The sequence below is a fragment of the Plectropomus leopardus genome, chromosome 4 (assembly GCF_026936395.1).
Source record: "Plectropomus leopardus strain MGB_pleo_1.0 chromosome 4, ASM2693639v1, whole genome shotgun sequence".
In the NCBI taxonomy this organism is placed as follows: domain Eukaryota; kingdom Metazoa; phylum Chordata; class Actinopteri; order Perciformes; family Serranidae; genus Plectropomus; species Plectropomus leopardus.
Window position 1 is genome coordinate 27,621,860 of NC_142179.1, and position 18,976 is coordinate 27,640,835.

Genomic DNA, 18,976 nt, shown 5'->3' on the forward strand with positions numbered 1-18,976 from the left:
CGGAGAGCACTAACTGCAAAGTGATCATAACGCATTGGTTAATAAGATGGGAAGTCATCTCAGTCCGATTTTGAGAAACATAGAAAATGTAATTTCTCTTATTTGGCCACAGAAATGAAAGTGAATTTACACCAGCCCTGATATCCTCCTCCAACCAGAACAACAAACATTGAAGACCCAACTTAGAAATACCATTATGATGATGTTATTGAAGAATGACCAGCACATGATATTGTAGCAGATCAGCACAGCGTTAACGTTGTAATAGGAGAGAGGTTGAAAGCAAAGACAGCGCTCTTCACTTGATAGGGAAACATCAAAACCTGCGTCTGAAATTACAATATCCACCACGGTCAATTCATGACTGCCACAACTTTAGAATTTAGTGAGAATAAATAAATAAAACAACAATTCAGAGACACTCTCGGGTCACTCTGACCAACATTGTAGTGTTACGATTATTTGTATGAAAGACTAAAGGGTCACATTTCATTTGTTGTAGTTTTTACATTTAAATGGATTTTAAATTGCATCCATGCCTACTTTGACATTAAAACACAGAAAATACTTTAAATCAGTGGACAATAGCCATGTATAATTGAGCCACAGTGTGCGTTACTGACCTCTGGAAAGATTCCTATAGTGTAAACGATGAGTGGCAAGATTTTCCCACAGCCCGTCTCCTACAATAACAACCTTGAATTCCTCCTGCTGGCTGATGTTACATTTGTTGCTTCTGATTCTTTGTGGGTCATGTTTTGCGAAGACAGATGAGGAAGGATGTTTACAGTGAGTGCTAGTCCTGGAAGTGTATATACTGTAGAGATAACCCAGAGATAAACAGAAACTGCAGAAGCTACTCAAAAAAATGTCATTTTGTGCACAAGCATGGAGGGGGAAATATGAACAGATGAAAGGGTTTGAAAATGAAAAACTCACACCTTAAAACTCACTTACAAATAGTGCAGCCTTCCCTAAATGCACTGCTCTATCCTCTGTCTGAAGATTTCAAATATTCAAACCTAAAATATAACTTGTATTGGCCCACATCACAATACTCTGATGAGTATCTAATCAAAGTATTCATACATTTATTAGCTGTAAGCGTTTCCTGTTTAGAGTTGCAGGGTGTCTGGAGCCTATTTCAGCTGACAATAGGATATACCACCCCAAGCAGGACCAATCTTTAATAAATGTATCCAGACATTAATTATTATCTAAAACATATGTGTGTGTGTGTGTGTGTGTGTGTGTGTGTGTGTGTGTGTGTGTGTGTGTGTGTGATTTCTTTTATTTTATTTGTAAGGGACCATGAACAGCATTAAAGATCAAGTTAAAGCATGTAGTCAGTATATTATTGTATATAAATTACATTTTTTTAAAATAATTTTTAAAAATAATTTACTTTTTTAGTTTTAAATTACCAAAGAACATATTGTATTATAAAAAACCCAAAAGATGCATAGAAACACACCTGACGCCTGTTAACTCACCTTCCTCCAACCTTTTGTGTGCTTCCGCCTCGCTGACGGATCTATATTCCGTTTCTGTCTCCTGGCGGATGGATCTATTCTCCAACCTGGGCGACGCACTGTGAAAACACCGAAATTCACCGCAGCTTTTCCACAATGTTGCTCCATCAAAGGATAAAACTTTGGTTCAGGTAAGCGAGTTGAAAACGTTTCGTTAGACTTCACTTTAAGTATTTAGACATTCTTCATGCTGTAGCTTGTTATATTTCAGAGAGAGATAAGGTTACAGGTGATGCTCTCCATCACCTGTTGGGGCGTGTTAACCTCCAGTGACGGACTAATGTAAGCTAGCAAACAGCTGTATTCGTCGTGCTACAAATGATAGCATATGTTGCCTATTGTGTTATATTTCCAGGTTTTGACGAATGTAATGGAAAGCGAAAAACAAACTACTGAGAGAGAGACACCGCCTCAGCACTGGACAAGTTGCAAGTTGATTATTGACCCTGCTTTGACAAAAGGACTGTACAAAGTGTACCGTTATGATGGACAACAGTTTAACATACCCGTGAGCACGTTTAAATAATCTGCTTATTGTTTGTCTTCAGTAGATAACCGCCTGTCAACACAGTTCCCCTGTATAATATTGTGTCAAACAAGCACGTACGTTTTCCATTGTAATGATGGATGTCGTTTACCTCAACAGGTTGAGGACTTAGGTCTGTTTCCTGTGGAGACAGTCAGAGATCCCCGCATCTGCCGCCTCTGGAGCAAATGCAACAAGACTGATCTGCTGATTTCTAAATTTAAGGTCATAGTCAACATCATAATCATAATAACAAAACTGAATATAACTATGATGGTAATATTAATATTAATAATAATAATAATAATAATACAAATAGTTGTTTATCTATGTCTTTTCAGGTTGATGAGTGGTATGTTGGTCCTGTTCCTCCCAAAGAAGTGACATTTTCTGGGTTGAACGACAATGTGAGGGAGGCGTTCTTGACTCATATGTGCAATAAATATGGCAACCTTGAAGAAGTGGAAATATTTTACAATCCTAAGAACAAGAAGCATTTAGGGATTGCAAAGGTCGTCTTCGACACAGTGAAGGCCGCAAAAGACACTGTCAAGCACCTCCATCAGACGTCAGTGATGGGAAATGTTATTCATGTGGAAATTGATCCTAAAGGTAACAAAAATATCTTATGTTTATATATGTATATATATATTTATTTATTTATTTATTTATATTGTAGTTAAGGTAAAATTGTTACAGAAGATAATTAGTTTATCTTAAATTATTGTAACTATTCTATATTATTTTTTAACTTGCACTCCATACACCTTAGGTATGCAGGCTTGGGGACTGTGTTGTGTTGTAAAAATGTTTGTGTTCTTGTATATTGTGGTTTTGTTCATGTTGCACCTTAATCCAGGAGAAACACTCTCTCATTCTGTCTTGGACAAAGATGTATGGTAAAATGACATTAAACCACCCAATTACTGTTTAATTTGTTGATTAATTGTAATGTGCAACCTCTCTCAGGTGAAAACAGGGCACAATATCTCCAGCTCCTCTTACGGGGCCTTTGTACTCCTTGGACTCTACCAGTGGGTAGCAATGAGCGAGCTATTCAAAGCTCAATCGACAGTTTGCTGGTAAGCGTTTTTAAAGTTGCATATTATGGTGAAGTTATGTATATTAAATATTTTGAATTAATGTGCTTTAAGGATATTATCTCTAAGCTGTTATCTTTATTTCTATATATTATCCATCTCTTTCAGGGCAGCACAGCCACGCAGCGACAGGGGAGTTTCTCCAGCCCCACCAGCATCGCCACACCCCTCTCTCTGGACACAGCCTACTCCAGTATTTGGCAGGACACACCTTGCAGCTTTGGGCTTACGCCACGTTCTCAGGGAACCCCCCGCACGCCTTGCTTCTCTGCGACTCCTCTCTCCCAGGACTCTTGCTACTCCAGTCTTCAGGCAACTCCCGTCCTCCAGGGGGAGCCCTCCACCTACAGTGTTCACAAACATTTGAGACGAGAGTTCTGTCGTCGCAAACCTGCGAGGTATCACAGAGGATCTAGCGAAGTATCAGATGTCACTCTAATTTTGAAGCACTGCCAGCCACAGCCACCACATCCCCTCTCCATCCAAAGTAGCAGCCAGCAGCTTGCACTGTGGGATCACGGTGCACAATCCTCTTCTCAAAATACTGCGGAACGTTCATTTGACCTGGCCTCCTCCTGCCAGGAGTCCAGGGACGTGGTCACCGCTACCTCCAAGCCTTTACAACAGAACTGCAATTCTTTCAGCATCCTGAGCATTAATTTCACAGCTGACCGGCAGACAGCAGCATCCTCCCCACCTGATGATCATGCACGCATAACAGAGTTATCTCCATCTGCTGGTAACTGTTCACCTAGCAGTCCCCCGCCAGAGGGGGGGAGTTTGGACTCCCGGATTGAAAGTTTGCTGACAAGCAGCCAGTTTAGTGATCCCTCATACTTTGATAGAAAGATTTTTGAGGCTGATGTGCAGTCTCAGGACAGCCCGACTTCACCTTGCTCCGCTTTCTCAGATGACCCGCTTGTTTGTGACCTCACAAACAGTCACCAGCGTTCTTGCAATTATCTGGGGGATGTCAGTTCAGCAACACTTGTTGAAAATGAAGAGGATGAAACGGCACAAGCTGTTTTGTTTCTAACAAGAAGTGCCCAGTCTCCGTCTGATTTCACACACACTGAAAGTATAGCTCACTTAAATGAAAAAGAGGCAGAGAGGTTCCAGTCTTTTTCTCGTCCAAAGGTAAATCCTTTTAGATCTGGATATACACCATGATGACAATGAAATGAGCATTTATTATGTTGGTACCTGCGTTAAAGTATGTTGTGCTGCAAATTAGTCATTCAGATTTTTTTCTGTCTTACTCAGGATTATCCTGCAGCAAATGAAGACAAGGAGCACTCAGCTTTGACACCTATAAAACACATCACCCCTCCTCCTCAGCCTCCATCCTTTTCTTCTCTCAATAGCACCACTCAGCTGACTACCTCCAGAGCTCCTCCTGCTGTCCAATCTGGGTGCTCCCATCCACCAGTCATCCCTTTTCCTTTCCCCATTCCTCCCTTTCCACCACCTGTCCCACCTCGCCTGCCAAATGGCACCATCCCCATCCCACCTCCAGGCTGGATCCCACCTCCAGGCCATCACACCGCAATTCCCATTCCTCCTCCCCCTATTCTTCCTCCTCCTTCAATACCTCCCCCACCAACTTTTCTCAGACCACCTCCACCTTTAATTGTGCAGCCCTCTGCTCCTCGTCCTGTGCACACGTATCCCATACCCACGCTGCCGGCAGGCTCTCTGGAGAAGGGGAATCCTCCAAGGCATCGCAGTGCACCTTTGCCATTCCCAACCATTCCGCGACCACCCTGGCCTGCTCCTTCTTTTCCCAGGTTTAACCCCTTTGTGCCACCACCAGACTACCCACTTGTGTGGGAAAACCCTCATAAGGTCACAGTAGAAAAAGTTTTAGAAGTCATCATGGATGAACTGAAGTCAATCATTAAAAAGGACATTACACGTAGAATGGTGGAAGGAATCGCTTTCAAGGCATTTGAGGACTGGTGGGACTGTCAAGAGAAGACAACGAAAGTAAGCTCTTGACCTCCTTCATTATCTCACATTTCTGTCTTGTTGGAGCCACTAGATTCATTGTTATTGTTTTTTTTATCCACAAGATACAAGTTTCTCCTTTGAAAAGTGGAGCAACATGTGCTGAAGTGAGGAAAAATCAAATTAATCCCCTCAATCGCATCAGTGGCCAGGGCAAAAAACCTCCACTGCCATCCTTCAAGGTAAACTATTATATTTACTGTAATATAGAAGACATCGGCTTTTGACCTCTGAATGATGCATAACCTAGAGTAATGTAAAATAACATATTGTTATGCAGGTAAAAAGGAAAAGACCTGATGATACGGCTACATCAGAAGAGACAGGAAATGTGTCGTGTTGTAATAATAAAAGCTCTGGTCAGTGCTTATAATGCAAGTAATCCTCATTTTATAAATAACTCATCAATATCTGTTGCTTGAACAGCTGTGTGGCTCTCTTTCCATGTAGATGTGAAACAGGGGGATGATAAAATGACACCCGAGAGAGCCAAACGCAGACATGCAAGACCACATGAGCTTGACAGTGATGAAGATGATGATGAAGGGAGGGAAGAAGATAACGCACCTCAGGAGGAAGAAATAACATCAGACAAAGTGGAGGCTATTGTTACAGTTGATCAACCTCAAATCCTGGTAATTAGAGAATTTGCACAAAAAGTAATTGTTAAATCAGAAAAAGAAGCCTGTAGTGTGGTTCAAATACTCTGTTTCAGTTTTTCAAAGAAAACTTTCAAATAAACTAAATCATGTCTTTATATAAAAGTCCTGCATGTGTTTTCACTGGCAGCTCTTAAATGGCTGTGATGGGTTGCAAAAACTTGAAAATAGTTTCCTCATACAATTTTTCCAGAATCAATTCAAAGTATTGATATGATAAACTGTCTATATGCTTAAAGTACTATGAAATTCTTTCTTGTGCTCTAATCAGTGCGACAGAGATGATCACGATGATGGCGATGACAGGAATCATTCTGAGGAAGAAAAGGAGACCGCACAAAAACACACAGAGGATGAGGATGCTGTCATCTTCCCAACCAGTGATGGAGTGCAGCACTCAGATAACGGTACGTTAAAGGGTCATATAGTTGCAATATTTAAGAATTAGAGTAGTCGCATACCAATGTGTATCCTAAATACTTTGTTTCTTTTTTTCAATTCTAGAGGCTTGTTCGGAGAGCAGCTCCTCAGAGGAAAGTGACTACTCGTCAGACTTCGACTCCACTGACTCATTCTCCTCCGAGAGCTTTGAGGACTTGTCCTACTCTGACCTTAGTCTTGAAGATGAAGATATGGAGGAGGACGGTGACAGGAGTGGCGAGTGTATCGTCATATCATCAGATGAAGAGTCGATGGAGCTGGAGCCTCCCGTCACCCCCTCAGCCCCGCTAACCCCTGGTGCTCAGCTGGACTGGGCAGATCCATTTCATAGAGAGGGAACTGAAGAGAACCAGTACGCATCCTGTCAACGAGACACTTGTGACTTGGATGTCACGATGGAGCTCCAAACCAGTGAACCCCAGGACCACCTGCAGCCTCCATCGCCTATAGGACTGCCAGGTTATATATCCAGCGTGCTTTATAGCAGTAAAGGGAAATAGTTTCTAGCATTAGGACAGTTCAAATAATGTTTGTTGTTTGATGGTAATTGTATGCTAAAATGGCAATCAAAACATTTTCATTACATCCCTATTCTTTGTCCAGTAAAATGATTTACAGATATTGTTTGACAGAGGTAAACGGCATTTATCCTCCCCATGCATGATTTTCATATTTACCGATCATCATAGTAACTTCTATAATTATGCTAGCTAGCTCTGTGAGCTGTGTGTAGGTGCAGTGGTGCTTTGAGCTAAATGCTAAAATCAACACACTAACACGCTCACAAACATAATGATAACATGTTGATGCTTAGCATGTATCATGTTTATCATGTTCACACTCATAGTTTGGTGTGTTAGCATGCTAACATTTGCCAATTAGCATGAAACACAAACTACTGCTGAGGCTGGTGGGACGGCATTTGTGTTGTTGAGCAAGTACTGTAATAATATGTAGTTATTACAGTTGATCCTCTGGGGAGCACAACTGTGTCAATAGTTTGTGTGAGAAATGGGACTAAAGTATTGACAAAAATGTTGGTGAAAGTACGATTTTGTAATATTTTCTTGTTATTTATTTGTGTAGCAGTTGAGCCACACCTTGATGTAGAGATGGGGAGCCCTGAATGGATGGAAGAGTCCCTCAGGTACATAGAAATCCCGAGGCCTCTCACTCCTACTGGCTACTTGCTGGACAGCGACCCTGAACTGATAAGAAGCAAACCTACATCCCCAGCTGTTGAGGAGGTGGAACGACCACAAACACCGGGAAAGGGGATTGTGGCTGAATTTGAAAGTGTGGACTCTGCCGATGAAGTCCTCTCCCTCTCTCCAGCAGGCACTGAGCATGTTCTAGCGCCCTCTGATCTCCCGCCCTTGTACCCATCATACCAGGATATGCCCAAAACTCCTGGTCGAGAGGATAGATGTGAGTGGACTCAATACAGCTCTGGGAGAGCTCCAGCAACGCCGGGCAGAGAGACGATCACATCAGAAGTTAGCATAGCGGTGTGCCCAACTGCTAGCAGCCCACCTCCTGTGCCATGCCTTTCTAGTAATCCATATATCACAGCCCCAAAGACTCCTGGAAGAGACATCATCATACCTCAAAGAGCCATAGTCCACAGGAGGAAAACACGTCTGGTGACGACTTTACAGCCCCTGTTGTCTGATTCTCTCGGAGGCTCCCCTATCTCAGTGTCCTCCCCATGCAGCCTCTCTGAGTCTGATGCTGCGGATGGGAGGGACATGTGGATCAGTTCAGGTGTGAGAATGAAGCCCTTGCAGGGACTGGAGAACGTGCCTGGGCTTCTGGATGAGGAGAATAGAAGAGAGACAGAGAAATCTTCGTTAAGGAGGAAACATTGGAGGCGGTTAAGGAGGAGGTGGAGAAAGCATCGTCGGCGGAGATCACTTAAAAGAATCACTGGTTCTCTCTCCTCTCAGAGTCGTCCTCACAGGTGGCGTTCACCCTTTGAGGAGAGGAGGATACTGCATAGTGTTTGGAAGGAGGGCCTGGATGAAGAAGACACGAGGCTGCTGCAGTGGACATATGAAAGGCTGCAGGCGCGGGATAATGGCTTCGGGTGGATCAGTGACACCCTGTGGATACCTCACCCTCATATCCTTTCTAATTGTGTCATTTTGAAATTAAATAAGATGAAAGTGAGTTTACAGTTTGTGCACCAAGTAACTGATAACATATGAATAAGTGTAAAATTTGAACTGTACCATAAACAAAAGAGTGACATTAAGTCTGTAATGCTATATAAGTTATAATTAAATTCTAATATTTTAGAAGAAGTTAAAACCCTTCAATTAAACCTTGTGTATAATGACTTCAGATACCTCAGTAATCTACTTTACTCGATACACGTGTCTGTAGATCATATTCTGTGCTTGACATCCTTAACTGCAGATCACTGACTAAAGTCCTCACAGAGAGGAGTGAGGAGCACAGATCCTGGCTGCCAAATCACATTACCGGCTCTGCTCGCAGTGAAGGGTTCTACAAAATCAGCAGGAAAGATAAAATGAAATACCTCAACAACACAAAGCTCACTGCTGAGCTTCCATCCACAAGTAATAAGGTAATAAAGCTACAGTTTGTAGCTCTTATAAAAATACATATTTGTCACATTTGCTGAAACCGTTACCATATCCAGATGGTAGTACATGACACAGATTATCTGGAACAAAATCATGCAGCTCCTCCTCGTCATAGTGCTAATCCACTGTGGCTCAATGAAAACGAACAGTCAGAGCTAAGGAGTTTCGAACGCAGCTGCCAATCATGTAAGTCATTGTTTGAAAAAGGGGTGTCAGACTGAATCAGAAGCATGTGTTTTCATAGTTCTTAGCTGTAAAATTCCTGCAGATATCATTAGAAGCACTATGAGGAGGCAGAGAAACATTACTTTTTTCTGTCTCATCTACTGCTATGTGAATATACAGACAGTTAAATGTAAAAAAAAAACCTTGTTTTTGTAAAAGTTACCACCTACACCTTTTACGGGGGGAAACTGTGATGGTCTCAGTGCCCAGTTAATTCCATTTAGTGCTTAATGTCATCAAATATTCCAGCAGGGAATGTGCAATCCAGCCCAGCAGTCGACCTCACTGCGTGCTGGATCTGACTTCAGGTGTGAACAGCGTCGCCTGCTGTCCTCTTTCAGCTGTGATAGTGACCTGGTCAAGTTCAACCAGCTGAAGGTGAGAAAATGATAAGTGAAGAAATGTATACTCATCTGTAAAAACCCTAACTTAAACTTGGATGATGTCCAAACAATTTGATATGAATTTGTTGTCGCTTGCTATCTCTCTCTACTTATCTGAATAAAACACAACCAATCTGTTATCAGTGTGTAGCTTGCTGACATGGGAGGGTTGTTAGCTTGATTAAGCTCACCTGAGCCTACCCAGCTATAAAAGCTGGCCCAGGTGTCGACTCATTTTCTCCCTTCCTCCAGCAGACATCCACCCTGCATTGTTGGGTTTGGTTTGTTTGGTTTATTCGTTTTTGCATGTCTTAGTGTAATAAATTATGATAGTTTTTACTTAATCTCTTGTGTGGACTCCCTCCTTGTCGCACTGAGCCAGTTTGTGACAGTTTGGTAAATATAAGTTAGATTCTGTCTAATCTGGTACTATTTGTATGCTTGCATGTAACTTTTTTATTACAACTGCACTTCCCATATACTTAAATTGACAAAATTGTCAAATGAATACCATTCACGAGGGTGATACTATTCAAATCAGCCCTTGCTGTAGCCATTCACAGTTTAATTTTATTTGCAGTCTTTTTCATACAGAAGTGGTGAATGTGATCTGTTGTTTTACTCAAAACACTGTAAAGTGAGACATTTAAAAACCTCAATAGTATTATGTACCTGTTCAGCTGCACAGACTTTGTCGTGGTCTTTTTTAAATTACATTTTATTTTTTATACCTGAGCTGAACACAATCATTTGAAAAAATATCAGAAAGTAGTCAACTGTCATGTCAGTATTTGCAGCAGATGGAGCGCATGTTAACAAATGGCTCGTGTCTCTTTTTGTCACAATATACATTAGTTCCGAAAGAAGAGGATTCGTTTCAGCCGGAGTGATATTCATGAGTGGGGCCTGTTTGCAATGGAGCCGATAGCGGCAGATGAGATGGTGATTGAATATGTGGGTCAAATCATCAGACAGGTGAGACAAACTCACTCTAATGACAAGACTTTGGAATATATTCAGACTGGAATGCACAAACCATTTGTAACAAATGCCACTGACAAGGTTTTAAACAAGCTGCCCTTTCCCATGTTTGTTTCCCTTGAATTGGACCAGTGGCCCACTGGGATCCACTGGTTATTCTGGGTACTTTCCAGGCGTGTGAGTAGGGTGACAGAGATAAACAACACTCACATGGATGGGTGCATTTGTTTTCTTTTTTCTTAGGTCATCGCCGACATGAGGGAGCAGAGATATGAGGAGGAGGGCATTGGGAGCAGCTATTTGTTTCGGGTTGATCAAGACACCATCATTGATGCCACCAAATGTGGGAACTTAGCCAGATTTATAAACCACAGTTGCAATGTGAGTACCGTGGCTGGAGATGGACATGATAATAAATAATTTCAAGATTTGTTTCATGTGATTCTTAAAGGGCAGTTCACCCCAAAATCAGAAATACAGATTTTTCCTCTTTCCTGCCGTGCTATTTATTATATCAGATCGTTGTGGTGTGAGTTGCTAACTGTTGGTGACATCGGCTTTAAAGATTTCTGCCTTCTCTCTAATATAATGGAACTAGATGGCACTCGACTTGTGGTGAAGAAAGTGCCAAAACTATACCTTTAAAAAAAACTAAACAGTAATGTCTCTTTTCAGAAATCATGAGCTGGTTACTTAAATTAATCCACTGAGTTGGTTGTGAGCAGCTTCATGTAGGAACTTTTTTATTTCTACTGAAATACACCTGACAAACGTATCACTGCACAGACGGAAGTGTGCATCTAGTGCTAACATTACAGCTCAGCCGAGGAGGACGCCACTAATGTTTGCATGTTACTGTGGCCAGCCTCTAACATAGAGGGATCCTCTATGAAACAGCTCACAATAAGGTCAGTGGATTATCTTGAGTAACCAGCTCATGATTCCTGGAGACATTGCTCATACACAGTTTTTCAAATGTATGTGTCGGTGCTTTGAGCACCACAAATTGATTGCCATGTAGTTCCTTTCTATTTGAGAGAAGGCGGACATCTCTACAGCTAATATCTCCAACACTCACACCAAAACAATGCAGATAAATGGCACCACAGTTAAAAAGAGCATTTTTGATTTTGGAGTGAACTGTCCCTTTAATGCAAAATAACCCTTCTGTCTTGCAGCCTAACTGTTATGCAAAGATCATCACTGTGGAGTCTCAGAAGAAGATAGTGATATACTCCCGGCAGCCGATAAGCATCAATGAAGAGATCACATACGACTACAAGTTTCCCATTGAAGAAACAAAGATTCCTTGTCTGTGTGGAGCAGATAGCTGCCGGGGCTCCTTGAACTAATCTCTAATCAAGTGCCCTGATTATATCAGCATCCAAATTTCCCTGAGGTACTGTACAATATAGACACAGACCCTGAATGTGTTAAAAAAAAAGACATTTAAATACTATTCAAAACTTTACAGCCAATAACTGGAGGCCTTACCAGAGCTCGTAAAAGCTCTGCAGATGAGTGGTGGTGCTGCTCGGTGAGTACTGATGTCACAAACTGTCCTAAGAAGCACTTAAGACAAGAGCAGGACAGAGAACTTCCTTGAACTTCAATTTATCAATGGATGTCTGGTATGGAATAATTATGTAACCACTGTTAAAAGAAAATGCAATTCTTTTGGTAAAAATAACAACATTACAAAAAACATTACAAGACATGACATTTGGGTCAACAGTATAGTTTATGAACACATGGCAACCATTGTTTCACATATTGCAATTGCTGTCTCTTCCCACACGGAGGGAAAAACAGGCACTTAAAGCATCATACAAAGGGCCTCTGTTACAATGAATGTATGTTGACCTTATATTATCCAAATGATGACAGAAGTGTAAAGTTAAATGTTTTCATTTATGAGAGCTTAAATGGTGTTTTGCTTGAGTCAAGCTTGTATCAATGATGCTCGTTTTCTTAACATTCTATTAAAAAAGAAAGCGTTGCATTAAGATGAAGGTGATTGGTTAGTCTGATTGACTCCCTGTTAACTGATACAAATTCTTCCTTTCATGAACTTCAGGAAAGGCTATAATGAGGTACTTTTTGAAACAAAATAAATGTTACTGGAATAAAACATGCAAGTTGCAACAAATTAAAGAATAACTTTGATAAACATGCTCTGTGCATTCTTACTGTTTTAGAGCATCCATGTAGCACATTATTAGTATAATATTCTTGTAACATAAACAGGACCCTCAGCAGACAGTGTGTTTTCATAGTAAACTGACAGTTATTGAGATTTATCACTGGGGTCACATGTTCTTTGAAACTCCATTTGGGGTCAGGACTGTTAGATTTCCTCGTGCATGCTGGTCCGCTTCTATGGCTTCAAAAAGAGACTTGAAGTTTCCTGCACCAAAGCCCTGTGGATAAATTATGTATTTGAGTTACTGATTTGGCAGCAAAGTGAATTCTGTTCCTATACCCCAGATGTAACACTGAGATATAGAGTCATATGCTGTATAACCTCTTTCTCCTTGTAAAAGTTGTCGTCTATCTAGTGGCGCCTCACCTGGTGGTTGTGCCTCTGAATGACTTCCAAGAACACGGTGGGGCGATCCTGAACTGGCTTGGTGAAGATCTGAAGTAAATAGCCATTGTCGTCGTAGTCCACCAAGATCTTCAGCTCCTGGATATGAGTGAGTTTACAAGATAACATTCGTCTCATGAGAAGAATTTTTCATGTGAATGTTGTAAAGCTGAGTAGTTAACTCTGTGTGTTATCTTTTCATTCACTCATAACAAAAGTCGCCGCAAATGATGTTCTGAAAATTAAGAAAAAGCTTTTCCACTGCACTGCACTACATTTGGTTACTAATGGTGGTTACTAAATATGAACAGAGATGTAATCATTCCTTTGACCAAACATGAAAGCATGAAGTTAATACTGGAGTTGTTCCAATACCAGTAAATGCTGGATTGGTATCAGCGATTTCACAAGTCAATGCACTGCAATGATTCCGCACAACAGCATTTACTAATAAACTTGAAAATATTCCACACATAAACAGTTTTTCTTTGCCACTTTAAAATATTAGCCTACACAGCAAGTTTTGCTTTGCAGCCACTGGCAACTACTGTTTTAGAGCAGTGAAGAACTGATTTCATTGTATAATATCAACAACTAGATAAATGCCAGCAATTTGGGAAAATTTTATGATGGAAAATTTTACCAATTTAGGGCTTAACCTAAGCCATGCCATACAACAATGATTAGTGTGTCACATCCATACAGGGTTGGTGATGTACAGCTCGTCTTTTTTTAACACAGTGCTAATAGATTGGTACTTGGTTGGGCTGGAGTTCTGGAATCCGAATCAATATCAGGAAGGAGCAAACGTATATGTATATGTATAACTATAACAGCTATAGTTCAAACCGCATCAGTCCTCCATATTTGATTGAAATATGATCTTAATTCTGACCTGTAGAACATCCAGGTCCTCTGAGATTTTGACCTTTGAGTTTTTCAAGTTCTCCCTCAGCTGGTCATAGTAGGTGTCCGGCACAGACATGAACTCCATTCCACGCTCCTTCAGGTTACGTATCTGCAAATACGGGATTCATCAGATCATTATTGTCACTGCTTTTGTGATGCATGCACATACAAAGCCTAAGTGTCAGGTATACTCACTGCTGTGATGATGTCTGATGTGTTCATGGCTATATGCTGTACACCTGGACCTCCATAGTACTCCACATACTCCTGTGAGTGAGAATTTAGGGAAAGGATACTTGTTATTTGATCAGCTATGCACAAGAAAATTGTTTCTGGTCCATGCATTTGTTTGAGTGTAAAGAACATGCCTGAATTTGAGACTTTCTCTTCCCCATGGCAGGCTCGTTGATGGGCATCTTCACTGTCTCCTCATAGTTTGCCACAACAATGGAGCGAAGCGCACTAAACTCTGTCTGAAGCTGCTTGTCATCCACGGACCAGAAGCGGTGAAAGAGAAGGTTTCTTTGATACCTGTCAGATCACAAACAGGAGATAAAGTTCAAACATAAGGTGGGTTGAACACTAGTGTTAACATATCCAATGTTAAATCATTTAAAATGCTCAGTGTTTTTGTTTTTCCACTGGTGTACAAGCTTTCTTTTAATTGTTTACATGCCCAGATTTGATGCTACAGTTGTATCATGATCTGAATAAGAAATGCGGCCTGCTTAACATGACTGAGTGACTCTTTAACATAAGAGCCGTCTCCATGTGGTTCTTCACATCTGTAACCCTCTAGCCTGTGATACACCCCTCCTTTTAGGAGCAACCAATGAGATCGCTCAATTAGAGAACTGCCTTTCCCCGCCTTTTGCGTGCCTAGATGATGGGGTCAAAACAAGATCCAGATGTGGAAAACTACTGGAGACCAACTTAAGAAAACGCAAAGTCATGCTGATCACTACAAAACAGTTATGTAAGAATCCTGTCATGCAGCCCTTTGACTTTGTAGATCTCATCATGACACAGATGCATGAAGAGCAGATACTATGCTGGTATCACACGTGCTCCACTCTGCACGCTTCTAAACTCTACAAGTAATAGTTAAGTCCATTACCACTCCACCACTGGGACCATCTCATTGTCAGGTTGGTTTCCCACAACGTGATCAATGAAGTTCAGGTTTCCACTCGGTCTGTGTGGAAGAGTAAAAACACAATAAATTAGCAGCCATTCTGACTTTATAAACTTTATAGACTTTATAGACTCTATAAACATTATAATGACTTTTGTACACTCACAATTTGGCTAATAAAGGGTCCTTGAACAGAGGGGGCTGAAATCCTGGCAGAAACAACCCACTGTATCCGCTCCTCTCCACAAACGTGTGTGTGGTGTCACCGTACTGTAGCAAACAAAAGCAAGTCTACAATTTGGGACATTTTCAACTAGGCCGAGCACGATGTCAGATTTTCATCACACAGTTGTCATTGCTAAGAGTACATGATATTATTACAATATTTATGGAAAAAAATATTGCTATTATTCAAATGTTTCTTTTAACTTTGGTTATCATGCATTTTGTCTTTTTATGGCAAATGGAGGTGGACAGACTTTTAGAACTTTAATCATAACTGTACGAAATCGTAAAAATGGAGCAATTACACTTCATGAATAGTGATTATTTACATGATATTATCATATGTGTATTATTAAAACGATATTCATCTTTCATTGTGAATATTATGGTTATCATCAATACCAGTACAATGCAATAACCCTATTTTCAACTTATATTATAATATGCTTAATAAAAACAGTGGCTAAAATAATCAATGCATATTCATAGGAATCATACTTGGTGCCTTGTCTTACCGTTTGAAGCACGCACAGTCTGACTTTACCATACTTGTCCTCCAGGGTGAAGGGCTCTTTAACAATAACTGCACCTCTCTGTCTGGCTTTCTATTAGTGAGGATAAATGGTTAAGTGGAAATATGCCTATAAGCATATATGAATCAAATTCCATTCATTAACAGAAATTAAACTAAAAAGTGAATAGTGTGTGAGAAAATATCTGAGAATGCCGCTTTAAATGAAAATCTGTAGCGTTACCTGCACAAGGAAGTCACAGTCCTGCACTGTAAATGCAATATCCTTCACTCCATCCCCATGTTTGACTAAATGATCTCCCATCTCTGAGAAAATACAAGATACATTCTTAAACCACACAGAGTCAACCATGGTGTTACTACGATAATGATTAGTATTATCTTCAACTCTCTAACTGTCTAAAATAATGATTTAAAAATATTTATGTATGTTATATAAATTTACTTTTTGCCAAATCTGTAAGAATGACTGGAATAATTGTAATTAGCCAAATGTTCTTCCAGCAGCACATCTAAGATGTCAAAAGCCATAAAAGTGCAAACTGCTTTCCCAAAATATAAGCAAGAATAAGATATTGTGATCTGCATTGTAACATCTTAAAAATATTTTTTTTGTAAGAATGACCAGAATGACCAAGTAGTTTACCTTCCATGTAGAATTTTAAAAAAATGCAGGTTTCTTATTTATTTTTTAAAATTGCAACAATTTTTGCGCAAACACAAATAGCTCCAATACAGGGCTTTACCTTTGTTCCCAGGATTGAGGGCAGATTGGAACACATAAACGATCTGTGAAACACAAAGTAAAAACGTTAAATCCTCCTGCATCTATCATTTGATGAACTCTGAACAAAGCTATGAAGTTATTTATTGAAATCTAGTGTTACAGTCTTAATTAGTAAAGAAAACATTATGAGGTAAGTCTTGTTATTCTATTAAAGTAAGTTCTCTGAAGTCTACTCACTAAGTCAAACTCTTATTCAGCCTGCATAGAGAAGTGTTTCAGTTTTGCTCTGACGTTACCGATCATTTTCTCACTGTTCAGATCTCAAGAGTGATGTGTGCAGTTACTTCCGGTGATGAGGATCACTTACCTTGCCTTGTTTGACTGCATGGGACACCACTTCACGACTGCCTGTCTCCAAACCCTGGTAAGCCAAAGGCTCAAATCCCAGCTTGTTACAGTAATATGATGCAGCCTTTTGAAAGCAACAGAAATTCACAAAGAGGTTTCATGTTAAATGTTATACAAAGTTTAACATGGATATGGTTGCAACAGCTTGGCCTTAAACTCTCTGACAGCTCCATCTCCTGGTGATTACTGAGGCCTGACACAGTTTGTGCTGCGGGACATGTAGTATGTGGTCTGAAGGTTTTCTTGCTATGTCCCCTCCACCCCTCGAGAGAACCAATAGCCTTGCTGAGTGTATAGTCTACCCTTCCATCTGTGTGAAAAGTAAGTCAGAAAAAAATGATAATGATATGCTCAAAAAACTCAGTTATAAGTTAACTTACTTGCTTTGCATTTCCAACCCAGAATGTGAGGTGATCAAAGCAGAGGAACCTGCCCTGCTCGTGCTAAAGACAAGAAGAAATCATGCTGATATATTTTAAGCTTTTTTATAATCAGTTTAAACGCATTTTTATAGGAAAAGACAACCTGTAGCAAAAATACACTAATAAATTACTGCAACATTACGTTATAACCTCTGCTTAGTTGTACAATGCATCCGACAAGATTACCTACCTTTTCGCCTTTATCCGTGTATGTTGTCTATAATCAAAAAGAACATCACAAAATCATTATACAAAAAAAAGAAATGCAATACTGAACTACACTGACAAATGTCTCGTTATCAAAGGTTTAAAATAGAAATAAGCCATATGAAATTATTCAGCAGTGAAAGGTAACTCACCATCTTACTCGTCGTGACCTGACCTGACTGTCAGAATGAAATCTGTGGTGAACCTCTGAATTTTAAAGCTGAGAAGGAAGTTCCTAAATCCACACCCACCGGTGAGGAGGAGATATTTGAGGAGGAGAGGGGAAAGAGGAGGAGGGATGATTGATGCATAGTGTGATTATGATTACGGTGTGATTAGTAGTTGGAGAAACACATCACATACCACAGATTTAAGATTTAACCTCATTATTGCTTAATTCACTGTCAGTTTGAAGCTGCTGATTATGATGCTACCCTAACTATCATATTGAAAATATGCCTCTGCCTACAGACTTGGGGCGTTTTGCAAATGTATATCTTTCATAATACAACCTAAATGCAAAACAACACATTTTTCTGCAAAGGGATGTAAATCTTTTTGTTAAAACAGGCTTAAAATTACAGCTTTTTTTTCTTTTCTTTTTTTTTTTGTTTTTTATAAGGAGGCCATATGTTAGTGTTTAGTGGTGAGAGGAGGCTCACTCATGCAGGACTCTCATTGGCTCACTGGAGTGGAGCTGAGTGAACCCTCCAAAAAATGCCCCCACCCCATTGATCTTTCTCCACATGTAGTCTTCCAATAATTATGATTACCCCAGTTTAAGAGTTACAAAAGAGGATGCAAAGCTGTCATATGACACATTTTTAAAAATCTGATTAATCTAAAAATGTACATGGTTATATGTATATCAATTTATTACACTATATACGTTGTGACATAAGAGAACAAAAGATATTATGAAAGGCTAGGCTGATTTTTAACTTGAAAACTAGACCATATGTTTGGTGCATCAAATAACTTTACAATTACAGATTCTAGCTGCAGTATTATAGCCTGAGAAACAAATACAGCAACACAACAGTGTTGGTATGTTCAGCTGTTGCTTTCATTTGTTTCTATGATAAAACAATAATTTTAAATTGAATGTAACAATTCTATATGTGTGTAACATAGGGGAAGGCCTCAGTGTCGTAGTCAAGGACCACCAAAGGTGAAATCACATCATGGCCAATACCAGAGTGTGTTGAGACTGCGACAACACTCAGACTTTCAAGAGTTGAGATCAAGTGAAGATCAATGCTAAATGCAAACCATAGGCATTCATCAAATCAATCTGAAACATCCACATTCCCATAAAAACATCCACAGAAAAATAAGATTTCTCTTCATTCACCTCTTTC

At 40.1% G+C, this 18,976-nt stretch overlaps 2 protein-coding genes across 2 annotated transcripts; one reads left to right on the top strand and one right to left on the bottom strand.

Moving 5' to 3' along the window:
- The first annotated feature begins 1,902 nt into the window (after positions 1 to 1,902).
- LOC121944108 (histone-lysine N-methyltransferase SETD1B-A-like) lies at positions 1,903 to 12,196 on the top strand. The gene is made up of 16 exons (XM_088076022.1): positions 1,903 to 2,040; positions 2,185 to 2,283; positions 2,400 to 2,670; positions 3,028 to 3,140; positions 3,267 to 4,079; positions 4,422 to 5,144; positions 5,311 to 5,347; positions 5,616 to 5,800; positions 6,096 to 6,231; positions 6,329 to 6,724; positions 7,352 to 8,386; positions 8,689 to 8,855; positions 9,352 to 9,477; positions 10,338 to 10,457; positions 10,707 to 10,844; positions 11,642 to 12,196. The coding sequence occupies exons 1-16, from the start codon at positions 1,903 to 1,905 to the stop codon at positions 11,813 to 11,815; spliced, it is 4,671 nt and encodes a 1,556-aa protein (XP_087932148.1). The 3' UTR covers positions 11,816 to 12,196.
- Positions 12,186 to 17,842, bottom strand: hpdb (4-hydroxyphenylpyruvate dioxygenase b). The gene is made up of 14 exons (XM_042488479.2): positions 17,768 to 17,842; positions 17,599 to 17,625; positions 17,367 to 17,429; positions 16,946 to 17,050; positions 16,598 to 16,640; positions 16,075 to 16,157; positions 15,835 to 15,924; positions 15,261 to 15,364; positions 15,077 to 15,154; positions 14,328 to 14,490; positions 14,155 to 14,226; positions 13,946 to 14,068; positions 13,033 to 13,149; positions 12,186 to 12,883 (listed from the first exon to the last, which is right to left on the bottom strand). The coding sequence occupies exons 1-14, from the start codon at positions 17,768 to 17,770 to the stop codon at positions 12,773 to 12,775; spliced, it is 1,182 nt and encodes a 393-aa protein (XP_042344413.1). The 5' UTR covers positions 17,771 to 17,842; the 3' UTR covers positions 12,186 to 12,772.
- Between the last annotated feature and the right edge of the window lie 1,134 nt (positions 17,843 to 18,976).